The sequence below is a fragment of the Lepidochelys kempii genome, chromosome 4 (assembly GCF_965140285.1).
Source record: "Lepidochelys kempii isolate rLepKem1 chromosome 4, rLepKem1.hap1, whole genome shotgun sequence".
Taxonomy (NCBI): Eukaryota; Metazoa; Chordata; order Testudines; family Cheloniidae; genus Lepidochelys; species Lepidochelys kempii.
In genome coordinates, this window is record NC_136383.1 from 37,693,561 (window position 1) to 37,710,925 (window position 17,365).

At 40.1% G+C, this 17,365-nt stretch overlaps 1 protein-coding gene across 1 annotated transcript in view; it reads right to left on the reverse strand.

Moving 5' to 3' along the window:
* The window catches only part of PRSS12 (serine protease 12), a 62,699-nt gene extending 45,626 nt beyond the window's left edge, over window positions 1-17,073 (reverse strand). Inside the window, exons 1-3 of the mRNA XM_073340988.1 lie at window positions 16,649-17,073; window positions 5,763-5,901; window positions 2,151-2,329 (exon numbers count right to left, since the gene is read on the reverse strand). Coding sequence (XP_073197089.1) covers window positions 2,151-2,329; window positions 5,763-5,901; window positions 16,649-17,036 — 706 coding nt within the window. The 5' untranslated portion in view covers window positions 17,037-17,073. The remainder of the gene's footprint in view (window positions 1-2,150; window positions 2,330-5,762; window positions 5,902-16,648) is intronic.
* Window positions 17,074-17,365: the final 292 nt, after the last annotated feature.

Genomic DNA, 17,365 nt, shown 5'->3' on the forward strand with positions numbered 1-17,365 from the left:
ACACAAAGTTATATAATGCACTTAAACTATTTTGATGTAACTTTTTAGAAGATTATATCAGTATCCAATGTCTGGATGACTAAAGTGTGACTCAGTTCAGTTTACACTCTCCAGCAAATTAATTTTACCCCGTTATCTTTCATTTATTTGCCTGCTGAAAGTGAGCATTTTGGAATTTCTGAAGATGCCTCTGAACATTTCACCGGCCATGAAAGCTGATGATTTTTCTGATGAAGCTTACGTAGAAAGGCTAGTGGTGGCAAGAATCTGAAAAAAACACAAGCAACTTCAAATAACTTTACCTAAGTAACTTCCACTACCCTAAACTATGAATGATAAATCAATCTTCTAGCATTCTTAAAACAGACAAAGCTATTTTATTCCACTATGCCTAAATGAGCCCTCTAAGCAAAACAAAGAGGCTTTCTGTTGAAATGTCAACTTCCTTTCAATGGAAGGGGAAACTTGGTGAACTAGGTAGTGTGACTTTCAAAATGCGTATTTTTAATTTCTTCATGTATTATCGAACTCAGAAAATTGAAAGCTTACCTGCCCTAGGAATTAATATGTAAGAAACTTCACTCTCAATTGCACTAGCTTTAAACTTCACAACAAATGATTCAATGCAACACTGACATCAATGGAATTATATCTGCATCAGGAATGCTGAATGACGGCCAAAGTGTGAATATTTGCCAAAAACAGTGGGATTGTCAATACACTCTAATGACTTTTCTAAATCTAAATGCATACATAAAACATCAGTAGTTTAATGCACCTCCATAGTGTGTGTGTGGGGGGGGGGAGAGACTGAAGAATCTACAAAACTTAAACTGTAGCTACTTGTATAGTCTTTCTTTTCTGTTTTGTGCAAATAATAAGGGTCAAATGTTTGAATTGTGGCTGACCTATTTGTGCTAGCAACTCTTGCTAATGCATTCATGTCACATGGACACTCATGTACCTGACTTGCAGGCACAGTCAAGTACTTAAATATTCAAGAGTCCTAAATTATATCTACAGTTATTTGAGGCCACAGTTATGCAGATAAAAAAAAAGAAGGCCTAATGAAAGCAAGGCTGAAAATTTGACCTTAAGTGTGGCTGAAGACAATTGCTTAAATGCCAGATATAACCTACCTCTTATGGAAATTATTTCTCCTCAAATATATAACTGTTCACTTAACTTGGTGGAGTTAAGATTAAGCGAAAAAATTTAAATTGTTTAAGTAATACATCTATTTAAAAATATTTTTTTTAAAATAAGAGGCACATACTACCTACAGATCCCAAACATATACACTCTGATAGCAAAAGTGAAGAACTCTGTTTATGTAGAATGTACACTAGGAGTTAAATCTTGATCCTATTGAACTCAATGGCAAAATTCCCATTTGGCCTTCAGTATAACATCGTTTCCCTTACTTCAGTGGTCCAGTTTGTTTCCTAAATTAACTGGAATACTGCCTCCATTTCCTGTACAACTGTGAAGGTAAGTATGACGAAAACAACTTGATCACTTACTCTTTGAACATTTTAAAATATCAAAATAGCCTCCATAGGAACTTGGGCAAAAATGTGTCCTTCCCTGCATGGGCCATAAGGTAGAAATGGGGAAGAGAGGGTACAAAGCCTTACATTTCCTTGTAAACCTGTGCAGGAGCCACCTACAATCACAGCTCTAATCTAGTGCCAGTGGTGTTAATTCCTCAAAGAGAGTAAGGTGAGGATGGAATCATGGCCCCCCCAACACCCATCAAAGAGCCCAGGGGAGCTGCTGCATGTGGAAGCAGAGAGCACACTGCACCCTTTCCAAGAGTGACAAACTCACTCCAGCATCTGCAGCTGCCCTAGACCCCCTGCCCCTCTGCTTTGGAGGAATTCTGGCTAGTTCAAACAGAATTCCCTCTGGGATCCTCATTGCTGCACAACTGACCCTTCCTCACAGCCTGTGTTTTAAAGCAAAAATTAGCTATTTGCTGCTCTCACAATGCGGAAGGACTTTTAAAAAGTGAATGATATTATGTTACATTTTATTTTAGATCTTTTCTTGGAAGAGGAAATTAAACTAGGATTGTTTATTAATGTAATCGTGTACATTATGACACTTCAAATAAGGCAAAAAGTTAATCAAAAATTATATACTTTTACCATGGGAAAAGCTACACATGACAGCAGCTGCCATTTTTTGAGGACATGTTCCACCCTGCCAGATGTCTTTTTCACACAGCAGTATATTTTCTTCATCACCATGGCAACGTACATCACTCCAATAAACAGGGATAAGGCCCAGTCCAGAAAATGGCGTATGCTTTGCTGTACCTCTTTTGCTGTAGAAGAAAAGATCAGTATTGGATATTAGGGAAAAGAGTTGCAAAATATTTGTTTGAGATGCCTGCTCAAAAATACATGGGGGGCCAAATCCTGGGGTTCAGGAAAAGGGTTTTGCTCAGCAAGAAAAAGTTGCAGGGCAGAATCCTTGTCTGCAGTCAGTCAGGATGTTCATGCATTTGCGCCCTCACCACTAATACAGGATCTGAAAAGGAACACCAAATGTAGCCTGTTTTTTCCCCACTCCAGTATAAGATGAATTGGTATAGTGGAGCCAAACCTGCACATGGACCAATTGGGTCTGCATAACCTCTGACTCAATCACATTCCCCTCTTCTGTATGCTGAGTGGCAGAGACCAACCACAGAGATCTCTTCCACAGGCCACAAAAGGGCAACTTCCCTACATGAGACCTCCAGTGCTCTTGTTCCACTATACAGCTAACACAGTTTTTAAGGGTATGTCTACACGGCAGCTGGGAACAACCCTTCCAGCCTGGATAGACAGACTTGCACTAGCTCAGCTTGAGTTAATATTCTAAAACTAGCAGGGTGGACATTGAGGCTTGGGGTAGCCTCCTGAGCTCAGGCTCGCTCCCAGCTGCAGTGCAGACATACCCAAAGCCACTTTTGTCCTTTATGTGCCTACACAGGGTGCCCCGGATTTGTCCCATAATTAAATGAACTTTGCAAACAAGAAAAAAGCAGACCGTGTAAGGTCAGAGGACCAAATGTGTAGAGGTGCTGGGCACTTGAGGAATGCCCACAATTTTACCTCTTAGCATTTGGCCCAAAGTTTGTGCCATGACAACAAAAGCATACATTGTTTACCACTCCTGTTTGCACGGATTCTTCTTTTTAGTTATCCTTGTTTAAATGGTTCTGTCATTTACACCATCACTAAACTTTCCTTGCTGATAAGGATCCTATACAACCAAAATACTTGAAGTGCTGAAGGTAGGAATAAGTTAAAATGAAAACAGGATAAAGAAATATTGCACGTAGGCAGCTAAAACCATAAGCAAAATCACAGCCTCCAGATGGGCTGAACTTTTATCTCCTCTAATCTGCATATTTTTATAAATTGGCTTGGTGTACGCAGATTAACATTAAGACATTCCAAAACAGCTTAGATTCAGTTCTGACTGGCACTCTTAAGAGTGGAATAATCACCAGAAACGTCAGAGTGCAAATATTTCACACTAACACCTAGAGCCTGTAGCAAACAAAAGGACATTTGATGTATAGCTGAAACAATGTCAGAAAGGCAAAAAGCCACCATATTTTGTGAGTTACTATGAAACTGTAAACTGAATGGGATGCTGAGATGATTCAAGTAATTTGATTGGCTAATGCCAGGACATTGATTCTCTAGCAGCTTAAATTGCATTATCCTTGACAAAAAGTCCATACACTTATAAGCATTTCTCACCACGACACCCCTCCCCCATTTTCATCTTATAATAATTACATCATCTATATAGGCACTTCCTAGATATAAATGACTGGCTACGGTTAGTGGTGCTCAGTTCAATTCTTCCTAGCTGTGTAATTTATCCCCAGAAAATATCCTGAAAGTTATTATTTAATTAATCAAACCACTAGGGAATATTTATGGCAATCTACTGAGTCTGATCTGATAGTTACACCTGCCTGTCAGATCCCGTAATTTAGACAGTCATTCTCCTGTCTCTGTCAGAGATAACTTTACAGGTAGTGAAAGTTAAATATACACATGCCCTCCCCCGCAAATAAATTTGGAGTATTGACAAAACATTTTGTTTTCTATTTCTATTTCCTGCAGGCATCTGGTAGAATAGATATTTCTGTATTTGTCTATTCAGAAATTAACTGCTGCTTGCCAGGCCCAGAAAGTCCTGGGGACAACAGGAGTGCTGAAGTATTAGCCTAATTCAGGGCTTCTCAACCTGTGCAACATGACTAGAATTCTGTAAACTTTCTCCATGAAAACTTGAAACCATGCAAAACTTGCTTGCTTACAGCTTTCATTACAAATCTGATGTTCAGAGAAAGTCTCTCAAAAGATTTGCTGTGTCAACATTTAAATTAACCTTAGGATAGGGGATGCAGACACACACAGAACAGCTAGTCACGTGAAGCCCTATGTAGCAATAATACCAAGTTTCACCAAAAACTAATTATGACTCCCTGTAAAGCTTTTGTTGGAATGGGTGTCGGGGATTACTGTTAAGGTGACAGACCACGTTTCCCTGGAAACTGGCAATATCCCAGATTTAGAGCCTGTTTAGGAAACCTTGCCGGTTTTACAAAAAATTGCTCTGCCCAATGCTGGCTTCACTTACATTGGTGTAGCTCCACTGACTTCAGTGGCACTTCTCCTGATTTACCTCATGTACAATGAGGTCAAAATCAGGCCCCGTATTTATTCCTCTGAGCCTAGAGACCTGAAGTACCTACTGACCAGATGAGCATGTTAAATTCGCAGGGTTGTTGTTAGTATGTATGCATCAAGGGTCTCCCCACATCTTAACAACATCCCTCAGACTTTCCAATGAGCTTCCTCCTTCAGACAAGTCCTCAAGACATCCCTTCTTTGCATGTGAGAATCAGCTCTACAGCATGGTAGGGAAGAAGAGAAGGGGGTTGCTTGACACTCTTCACTCGCTATCCCATGCACTGCTCCCCAGTTCCCATGGAAACAGTCCTTGCATGTCCTAACCTTTCATGATCAGTTTCCCAGTTTTCAGTGTGAAAACCTGGTTACCATCTTTGCCTCTTATTCTCTTCAGATGCCAGAAGCAGCCTAAAAACCATGTGTTGATTCTCATAGCAACTCCTTTGAATCAGTACAAGAATTGGGGGTAAGGATTCTGGGGAGAACCAGCTTTAATATATAAGACAGAACTGGTAAACACCTCAGGCAGCAAATATTAGTGGTTGCAACATGCTTGCTACCTAGTTATTGTGTAACTGTGGACTGCTGGGTAGAGGGCACTTTTTAAACTTGCCTCAGGCAGCAAATGCTTGGCGCATCGGAGGAGTAACAGTTGTGAGTGTTTGAAAGTTGGGTCATGGGAGAAAAGATATTAAGACTTAGGCCTAATGTTATTTTGTGGCATTGCTTCACAAATATGTTAATAGCATTGGACACATAGTTATGGATTCAGCTGCAAAGTCTGTAACACAATACCCATTTCTTTGAAGAAGTCATATAAAGGTTTTATGTACACATTCCCAACTCTCTTACTAATACCTTTGCTAAGTGGAAGTACCACTTTCTCTGTCATTTAGAGACTATCAATTGAGAATGAAGCTATCACCTAAGAGCAACACTTTTTTTCCCAGAATAATATCCCATTCATAATGGATTTTAAAAATATCTACCAAACACAGAGCTCTTAAAGATGACATTCAAATAAGCTAGTAAATTTGATCTGGGACTAAAACTTACCCAAGCTCAAGCTGCCGACATATGACTGATGCATCATTATTGTCCCAATGACTGCTGCAGATTGTTCCCCAAATTCCATTCAAATAAACTTCAACTGTGCCTTCAAACTCATTCTTGCCACCTCGAAGTCGCACTGACCCTAGATAAGAGAATTTTAAATTATTTAAATAAGATGTTTGTTGTCCATGACTGAGTTAACTTGTGCCATTTGAAGGACATGCAGTCTCAGTTCCACTTTGCTATAAATATTTTCATGTATTTGCTTCAAGTTCATTAAAGAGGTTGCTTCTAATTAGCACTAATAATTTCTTTCTGTTGACTCAAAAGGAGGTAACCCATTCCATACAACAATTTAATGAGGAAACATCTTGATTCTAACATTGCAGCCAAAATATCAAAGATGTGGGGAGAGAGAGAGAGAGTATATGTACATATCAATATAAATATGATAGTCTATACATGAATTTTGTCAACATAATTGGCAATGTTATAAAAAAGGAAACAAAATATTGTACATAAGTGGTATATTTTTATCTTCCATCTGATTTAAAGGAATTATAAAACAATCACATGGATTGCATAGCTTCTGTACTGACCCACATAATATTATACATTTCATGGATGCCAGCAGTTTATTTCAGGCCAAAGAATGCATTTGTTCTTACTTGCCATCAAACGCTTGATATAGTTCTTACAAATTCATTATAGGCCTCTATCAAACTTCCAAATAAAACAACCTAAAAACATCATCATAACACACATTCTTTTCCAGTCCTTGTGTGTATATCATCAAAATACAGGTTGAGAGCGCAGAACACAAAATCAAGAAATTGAATAGTATTATATGAGATACCACAGAATTCTCTTTCCAGCAGCGTAAAAAGTCCCTATAGCAACATGCAATTCAAGCACCAACAGCAGAAGTGTGAAACAGTCACAGTCATATTTGTTATGCTACAAAGGGTGAGCAAACAATGAATGGTCCATAGAAATGTTACTAATTTGACAAGAGGGTAATATATTGCAGTTGTTATCAAAAAACGTGGATGGGTATTGCATGAAATATCAAGTGATCCACATGCCTATGCTCTGTTATATTTAATAGCAAAGCATAGACCCTCTTCAACTCAGATTTTTTTTCCCCTTGCTTAAAAAATGACATTCTATTTATTATAATGGCTAGGTTAAATTTTTGTTCCTTCCCCACAAATTTCACTGCTAGTCTGTTCTGTTTTTAATTCAGTTCTCCAGGGTTATAAAACCCTGAAGGTGAACCATTCCCAAGTAATTCAAGTCCATTAACCTCAGACTCGATGTGTGTATTTTTTTGCCCATGACTTATTTTCACAGAATGTTATACAGTAATATACAAGTACCGCTTATTAAATCAAATTTTATAAGGTGATCCTTTTATACAAAATACATGATTTTGTAAAAGTTTAATTATAACAATACTATATAAAATCACTGAAAGAACAGAATTTGGAAGATTCTACTATATATCTGGATGAATCAATATTTTACTCCATTTATAGCCTTCCCCTTCACACACAGACATAGCCAGATACACATACTGGAATTTTATCTCCTATATCTGTTCTTTCCAAAACCCTTCTGGATAGACTATTATTTTAATCACAAGACAGCAATATTTAGAACAAAGTGATTCCTGACATACCAAAAAGGGGGCTTTAATAGTTGTCTGTCTCTTAAAAAATAAAAGGGTAATTTTTGTACAATGATCTTTTTCCTTTCACAATCCTGTGGGACTCCCATGGTAAGCAGTAAGAGTGCTTCGTGCATAAATATTGCAAGACCTTTCTGTTATCTGGATAAGTAAACACTTGAAGAGTAAAATTCTCCTTTCAGAGCCACAAGACAGATCTTGACTTCAATTCTGCTCTTTCTGCATCTACAGAATTCCCACTGGCAACACTGAGACTACTCATAAACAGAGTGTAGACTAAAGTAGTCAAGATTAACTCTGCACACTGGAGAATTTTGCCCTAACACCTGAAGTCCTTTGCTTGTCTAACACTGCATAAAACAAGAGCGAGGATTGGTCCCTCACTTTATTCACCATTTTATTTCATAAATTCTCCACATTTTACAAGTCCTCTACAAAAGTTTTATTTACAGGATGTCTGTTTGCACAATATCTGACAAAAGTAAAGTGATACAGTACCGTATTTACTTCATATGTTATTCATGCACTCTAAAGTATGTGTGAGTATATATCATGTGACTCATGTCATAATTATGTAGTGGATAAAACCAGTTTGCAAATGAACTAAAACACCTTCCCCCAAAGTTTACTTAACATGTTGCAGTATTCTGGAACACTGGCAACTGCTACTCTGAATTTGACTCACTGGATTCATATAGTTTTAAAATACACAAATGACAAAATGTGATATGTAATTTCTATATGAAGGAATAGAACTAACTTTAAATAAACACATCAATCTTTTAAACATTTTTTTGGTCCAGCTCTTTTTTCTATACATAAAACTCTTGATTTTGTAATAGGCCTAGTCTCTGAATATGAGATATATGATGTACCACTGTGGAACAAGGAATTACATTTATCAACACTAGTATATGTTCATAACGTATTGCTAATTAGCTATTCATTACTATACCCTTATAGAGAATAAATGGTCCATGATATATTTTCCTGAGTGTACGTGATTCTGTGCATGCATTTAGGGCCATAGTCAGGTTCTGTTAAGTCAACAGGAAAACATCTGTTTACTTTAATGAGAGCAGGATCAGACTCTTAGTTACAAGAAAACAATTTAAAAGACCATCACCTTAAGAGTCATATATTGTAAACCTAAACCCCCAAAAACTGTTACTAATAGTACCTTAAAAGAAAAATTTAAATTTAAAAGTCCCATTTACCTTTCTCTATTCTGTTTTTTCAATTTTCATCTTGAAAATGAAAATAAGTCAATTTCACTTTTACAGACAGTTTCACTGTCTGCACAGTGTTGCTGTGCTTGGGTCTGAAAGCAACAGGGGAATGTACGTTTGTTTGCTTAAAACCCTAAGATTCCACTGGAACCTTGAACAATTGTGGAAACACTTCCATTGGTTTTAGGTTTTATAAAAGCTTGGTTTTTACAAAATGTAAACTTTCGCCCAAATTTGTGGAAATAGTTAAAGAGATAATGTTATGATCCAGTCTTGCTATCATAAATTCAAGTAAAAATCACTGTTTTTTTTCCTGAGAATAAATGGCAGGATTGGGCCTTTTTAGAAATAAATTTCATAAATCCTGCATGAGCTCCCATGTCTGGTCACATCCCTTACCTCCTGAAAACATATGGGAAGAAATGAGAATGTCATGAGGTGCTAGTCAAGATATGTATGAAGGGGTTACAACTTTCCTGCTTCTTCAGCATGCACAGAAGTGGAGAACCAATAGAAGAAACTATTCCCCACCCTGCACAAACTACTCATTCTTCTACTCATTCTTTCCACAAGGAAGAAAGTTTGTGACCTTATTGAAGTGAAAGAGAGAGACACAGCTCACTAACTAAGGGTTCACGTGCCCAGGTCTAACCTTCCTCTTCCCTAGTCTACACTATAAAGAAAGTTTCAGAGTAGCAGCCATGTTAGTCTGTATTTGCAAAAAGAAAAGGAGTACTTGTGGCACCTTAGAAACTAACCAATTTATTTGAGCATAAGCTTTTGTGAGCTACAGCAAGGTTCCCCAAGACCCTAGAGCAAAGCCGCCATAGAAGCCAAGCCCATTGGCTGCATCCCTGGCAGCTGTGACTATCCCCTCTCTGGAGGGGATTCGGGCTCTGAACTAGAGTTACCTCTGGTAAAGTAGCATTAACTCATGTGTGGATTTCTGCCCAAACTGCTGGGTTAGCGGGAGAGTAGACTCAATTTTAAAATGGTGTTGTTGTTTTTTTAATTTTTTCAGGAAAATTTCAACAAAGTAAAACAAAAAAAGTTGACCAGCACTAAAGGAAGCATGCCACAAAGAACTACTGCTTGTTTCTTCTACCATCGTATCCATCATACACACCCTCTCAGAACCCACTGAGTCCTGACCATTGCCTAGAGTGGCTTCTCAGAAGTCAGGAACACACACTGGAACTTCTGCTTCTCCCGGTCTATTATCCGTGCCCCATCTCCAACCAGTAGTTTCAAAGGATACAGATAATCCTTTCTGACTAAAGGTGTTAAGTGAAAGACATTGAAGCAGACTCAAATCCACCTCTACCACATCTTTAACAAGCTTTCTTCATACAAAACTATGTGGATTAACAACTGCAGATGCAAAAATAACCAAGTCAAAAGTAACAGTGGAAACGGGGCTGGATGAAGATGTAAATGCTCCATGTTTCTGGAGTGAAGTGATCTAATCAGAATCTGTTTCATTTACTTAAAAGTAAGTTTCTAGCTCTGTTGGTTGCAAAGAAAAGCTTGATAATGTTGCCTGAACATAACTGATACAGTGATAATCTCCCTGAGTCTGCAGGTTGCCTGAGACAGTGCTCTAAGAGGTGCATCTCGATTGAGTGTTATCACCAAGACACTGTTCTAAGGAGCCCCATCAACACTACCCCGGTAGAGGACTCTGTGCATGGTAGGAGAAGAGTACTGCGAGTCTGCTCTTTCCCTAAGTAGTTTAACGCCCAGCCTCTGTGTGTGGGAGAGTGGACCTGTGCTGCCACCCCCTATGCTCTCAAGGGAAGGGAGACTTTGTTGCCAATCTTAGGAGGAAGAAATGGGGCTCTGCCTGTCTGGGAAGGGAGAAAGCCCCATGGCATGGGGATGAGGCACAAGGCCAGGGCTACTGCGTAGGAGAGGGGTCGGGGTGCATGTCCTCGTGTATCTCTAGGACCTCAGACTGCCTTAATCTAGTTCAGAATGGAGAAAGAGGATCAGAAAAATCACATATACAGGACTATAAACCTACACTCTCAGCAGAAACTCCCTTTCACTTCTACATGTTTTATATTACCGAGGAAAAACATCCGATGAAGTGAGCTGTAGCTCACGAAAGCTTATGCTCAAATAAATTGGTTAGTCTGTAAGGTGCCACAAATACTCCTTTTCTTTTTGCGAATACAGACTAACACGGCTGTTACTCTGAAATTTGTATTGTGTTTCTCAATCAGTTTCATCCAATGTTACTGACAGTCAATTGTGTTTATATTCAGTTTGGTAATTTTAGTTGCTCTGGGATCTGCCCCAAGTCAGATGGGTTTCATAGCTGGTGTTACCGTTTAAACCAGGTTGGGTTTGCTTCTAAATGCAAGTAAGGGTATCTGTTCAGCTATTGCTGAGACTTGCTCTGCAACACCTGCCACATAGGCTCAGGATGAGACACAGGGAAAAAACTCTCAACCAACTTTTAATTAACTCTAAAAAACAGATGGGCTTCATGTTTCTTGCAGCTTGTATAAACAGTATGATTGTCCCACTTGCCCCTCTTGTTAGTTTGCTCCTAAATCCAAAGATTCTAGCTGTCTGTATTCTACATCTCACCAAGAACACGTGTCAGGATAGATTCTATTTGAATCAAATGAGATGTGGATCACTTCCAATTGCTTATGTGCAAATTTTACAGCAGACGTGTTTATGGTGTTAGCTAAAGGTGTGCCAGCATTTCCTTTCTAGACTGCTACTATGTTCAAAGGTTTGTAACTTGGATGTAAATCTATTTTTGAGAAGCATGATGGAGGCTGATACTTGATACCCTTAGTTCTGGTGCTAGCTGTTCTGAAGTTACAATGGTAGAGCAAAGCACAAGAAATATCTTAAGTTTGCAATCATATGCAAACATGTAACATCTGTATTTTCATTTACATTTTGGGATATACTATACAACACACTGTGGGCTAGTACTTAATGAACTGTTAAAAACATATGTTTTAAAGTCAAATGTTGGAGCGGGTAGTGCCCTGGAAAGTCATTGCACTAGTCTTTCATCCCTGAAGGCCTGGGATCAACTGCTAGTTAGATCCAAACTGAAAATTAGTTTAGTGGTCTTATCCTTGTATGTAATGGTCATTTTTCCACACCATTTAACCCCCTTCAGTAATTCAGCAAAGTTAGAGAATGATCCAGGACTTGCAAAACTGGGCCTGTCCTAATTAAGGACTGAACTGCATTGACTGGTCTGTATGGGGATGTTAGTGCAAGAACTGCTTATGTTATGGGCCCAATCAAACATCCACTGGAGTCAATGGGAATCTTTTCATTGACTTCAAGGTGTGCTGAGGACCTGATCCAATGTCTGCTGAAGTCAATGGAAAGACTCTCATTGATGTCAGTGGGTACTGGATCAGACTATGTCTCCCTGTAGCCAATGCTATTAATACCTCATTTTCATGAGCATTAAACTCAGTCTAAAATGATGATCTAATCCAAGTAGTTTACCCTTGGGGAAAAAATGGATATTGTGCATCTATGAGAACTACTTTTTCAAGAACTAGCAAGGGATTTTAGTATACAGTCTTACTGCACATTCAGGGATCTTTAAGATGGAAGATTTCTAAATACTGAATGTATTAGTTGAAATAGTTCTTTGTAGCACTACAGTTCATCATGTCAATGATTAATGGCTGAAGACTCCTTTAAAAATAAATTGAAATGATAGGCATGTAATGGAGCTGCAGTTATCTAGCTAATTGGATAATCAGGGGATAGTGTAGAACTGTAATCAGAATGGCTCCAAAGAAGTTGCTTCTGTCTGAGAGAGAAATGTAACTTTCAGGTATAATTTTTAACCCATGCTTTTTTTATTTAAATTCCTCAAATTTATAGACTATAAAATTACAGGGAGGAAGTATACACTGATCAGCCAGAGGCTTAATCGTGCTCTCACAAATGTATAAAGTGGTGGTAACTCAACGGGCTTTAATGTAGTTACTCTGACACAACTGGTATAAATGAGAAGAAAATCAGGCCCTGAAATTCTGTAGACCTGGAATTTATTTCCAACTCTGCCACTAATTTATGCAATCTTGAGTAAGTCACTTAAACTCTCTGACCTGTTTTCCCCATTTGAAAAATGGAGGCGAAAGAACACCTCTCTCTGAGATTCTCAAACAAAAGACATTAGAGCAGTTTTATGTTGTACAACCATAACATTGTTTATATTAACATTTTCTTATTAAGTATTTTGACAGGGTAGTATTGTAGTCATTTATTTTAATTTATGGTTTCTTTGGCTAATCATGAACACTTTTTTTGTTAGGTTGCTTTCAAAAAGTAAGTAACATCCAAATGTTTATCAATTCAGAAGGAAGGAAATTAAATAAATATTTTAAATTATAAAAACTGGGATTACACTGATCAGACAAAGCACAATTTAAATGAGATTTTTTTTGTTTGACTAATGTTAAAACATAAAGCAGTTAAGTGCACACACACATGCACAAAAGGTCTGTCCTATTAACATTAAGGATAAGACAAACTTAAAGCCAGAAACTCAGAGTAAGACTTTACATATCCCATAGTGTCTAGCTATTGCAGGTACCTTGTGGCTTCTGCTTTGTGGAATATTACACAAGAGCAGATGCTGAGCATGCAATGAGGTTTATCAGTTGCACCCAACTGGACACCGGATCATCAGGACTGACTGGGATGCAGGGTTTAAGGAGGGATGACAATTTGGGAGAGGAAAGACTGGAGGACAGGTGCGAGACGAGTACCGGACAGACTATGATGTGGGAAGAGGTGGCTTTGGCAAGATCATTCAGATGCAGAAAACCAATCACCAGACTATAATCTACTAATTGCCTAATCTGTCCTAGCACACAGAGGGGCTGTGTCCCTCTGCAGTTAGTCCTGTCCTGGCCCTTTGGATGGGGATGTGGAGTGGAAGCCAAGTTTCAGCAAAAGGCAATCCCCCTGAGATCGGCTGTTTAACCATTGTTCATTCCTTATATCTTCTGGGCTGGAATGGCTATTCTGTCCTGATACAGGGCAGCAAGAAAATAGTGGCCAACTCTGCAGGATTTCTCACTAAGATTAAGTGCAGCATGTCAAGCTCAGACTTCTGCCTCCAGTTGTCATTACAGCTGAGATTGCTCTAGAGCACAGACGTCTGAGAAATATAACAGCCATCAAAGGCCTCCTGGCTGCTTGTGCAGCTCTAGAGTAGGGACAGGAGTTTAAAATATGTAATTTACAATCTTGTCTGCTCCTCTAAAGCATTGTTGCTGGTATAACTTAGAGAAGCAAAGCAAGATCTTACTGGTCACTTGCAAGTGCTTGTCTGCACTCCTGGCCCTTAGCTCAGTCAGTCCTGCAGAGTCTTAGTCCTTGCTGTACCTGGGGTGTTGCCTGGCTGTTGAAGAGCCTCACTATTACACCATGGTTTTGTTTGTGACTTTGGGTTTTTTAAATAAACGTTGAGTCCTGTAAAAAATAATTTAAAAAAAAACTACGCATGAGCTTCCATACCACATGTGCACTGTGAGTGATAGACTGAGTGAGATTAACTCTGAACATTCTGCCTTTTATTCATGTAAATCACATCTTTGAGATAGCTTTCTTTTTCTTTTTATGGAAAACTATTTATTTTGAGTCAGTGTTATATTAGTCTTTATAGAAAGTGGGGCTGACTTGTTGCCATGTTTCATCAGACACATTCTGAACACACTGCCTAGAATTTTTGGTATTTCTTTGAGAAGGCTTTAGACACTTGTCCTATTAGAATTAATGGGAGTTTGCTATTAATTTCAAAAGAATCAGAAAAGAGTTAGCTACTAACGAATAGCTATGTCTTCTATCTTGACTGGTACTAGACGTAAATTTCCTTTTTGTAAAGTGGTAGCTTAAATCAACAGAGAAGAAGCCAAATTTAGACCAAATCTTGCAGTCCTTTTAAGAGCATTCTGCTGAAATAAAACTCCCATTGAATTTAAAGGGAGTTTTGCCATTGATCTAAATGGAAGCAGATTGGTTATTTTTGTAGAATCTGACACATTAAAAACTCCTGACTCTGTTGGTCTAAGATGCTCACAAAGACCATTGGGAACCAGACTGAAATATTGGGAAAAGAACTATTAAAATGAAAAAATAAATACAAAGGCCAACATGCAAACCCTTCATCAAAATTAGGACTGTATTATAAGGGGTGTAGTAGTTATTTATTCTCTCCCAACTCCCTTATGAGCTGCCTGGTACTCTCCCCAAGTAAACACCTGTAATACATAACCACTTTCTATCTTCTAGTAAGGGTACAGAAAACAGTGTTTGATTTTGAACATAAATTTCAAACAGGTGAATGAAGGGAGTCCATCACTTTTATTTATGTATAAACAAACAATGTAGCTGTTATTCTCCACATACATTTCACATTATGCATCATAGCAAAAGGTATAATTATCTCATAATTCACATCACCTTCTTTTTCTCATTCCCAACCTCTCACACACTGCAATTATTGTTGAAAAAGAGAGAAAAGCACTCCCAACTACTATTGTTGTAGGATCTGAAAAGGAAATCAATCCTTAAAAAAGAAAGAAAAGTATAAGAAAACCCAAGTAAACAAAATCAAATAAAAAAATATACTCCTGTACCTACACTATGATGTTACAAAAGACATGAAAGGGAACTTGTACAACAACAGGTCTCCTAACTTTTTTATTTTATTTCTTTACAAAAGTTTAAACTTATTTTTGGGGAAAATAGATGTAAACAGAAGGCAGACTTGCCTGATCTAGAAGGAAATGTTTACAGCTAGGGAAATAATTAAAGATCAGATTATCCATGTACAAATTTGACCCCCTGGAATGCTCCTAAGGGCGGTGACATTTATGGCTGATCTACTGCTGAAATCCCCCCTCAGTCCTCACTCAGGCAAAACTCCCATTAAAACCAATGGGAGTTTTGTGAGTAAATAAGTGCATGCAATATCTGGCCCTCTGGGCTGGTTACACACATACAAGTTGTCAAGCAGAAGCATTAACTTGTACACCCAACTTTCCCAAGACTTAAAAAACAAATTGAAAGAGAATAGCTGCAAGCTGCCTGATTAAAACAATCGCTTCCTATTTTGCTTAGCAAATTTCCAGAGAAGTGCACCAAAGTGCAAAAAGGAGATTATTGTAAATTGAATTAGTGGTATACTTGATACAACTTTTCTGTTCAAACAGTGTAAGAAATATATTACCAGAAAAAAGACACAAGGGGACCCTTATGCTGCAAAACAAATGTACTATTACCTTAAAAGGTTAAAAACATGCTGGTTTTTTTTTTTTAAGAGATATATGTTTTTCAATGTCCTGTTCCCTGAAAGGTCTGTTAGCAGGGAAATTGGTGTTAACCTCACCCACTTCTACAGTGAAGTGAAAATGAAGTTCAGCTCAGCTAAGACTCACCGAAGGAAAGTCATTATCTATCTGTACAAAATTCCCTTCTAGTGAAATATGGCTCTGCCAAAATCCCCTTTACAGAAATGATCACTTGCACCCACTTCAGACGTGTACATTCTGTAACAGCACAGCCAGCTCGTTACAGCCTTCCCCGAGGGAAACGTGTTCAATACACCGGCACACCCCAGCGCGGGCACATGAACAGCTCAGCACACAACATACCCATATCAACCACACACACCAACCCGGACAAAACACACTGCAGCCAACACACTCACGCATGGCAACCAAAAGGGACACACGCGGGACACGGCGGAGCCAGCACACCCCTCGGCGCGCAGTCAACCCACACGCACAGCCATCTCGACAGGCACGCAATACACCCAGCTGCAAGCAGCGCACACCCACCACCCACGCAGTGGATGCAGCCGCCTCCACAGGTATCCGGCTGAGGACAGGCTGGAGCCCGCGTGCCCGCTGCTGCCCGTGCAGCGCTTCTCCCCGCCACGCGCGCACGCTCGCTCGCGCGCTCACCTTGTTTGCAGTCACAGTAGCCCCAGTCCACCCTGCCCCGGCTGTTCCGGTAGAAGCACCAGGGTCTGCTCCTGCCGTCGGGGTTCCTGCAGAAGTTGTGCTGGCCCCGCAGCCCCTTCCCCTGCGGGGTCTTCTGCAGGAAAGCGGGCACCTCCGCCCAGGGCAGGCACTCGGCGCCGAACTCGGTCACGTTGACAAAGCGCCCCCCTGGCCCTTCGCCCCCCGGGCAGCCGGGCCGGTGCTGGGGGGCCGGCGCGGCGCGGCGCGAGCGGGGATGCTGCGGGCCGCGAGCAGGGGCAAGGGGAGGGTTAAGAGAGGCCGCGTCAAAGCTGCCCGCTGCGGGGGTCGTCCCTAAAATCAGAGCCACCAGCAGGCTGGGTAATGTCATGGTGCCAATGCCGCCTCTCCCGGGCCATCTCCCCCTCGGCTCTATCCCAGTGTGAAGGGGGAGGGCGGGGCCGCCGCTTCCCTCTAATCCTGCCCCCACCTCCCCCGGCGCGCACACACCCTCCCCCCTGGCCGGCTCAAGCTCCGGAGCAGCGGTACTTGCCCCCGGAGCGGAGCCGCTCAGCTCCCCGGGAGAAGGGGGGGGGGCGAGAATTGCTGCTACCTGCCTTGGCAGAGCCTCGCCAGCCCAGGGTGCGGGCCCTTAGCCTCCCCCCCACACACACATGCACGCTCCCTTGCAGAACATGGGGTGGCCTCACTCTCCTGCCA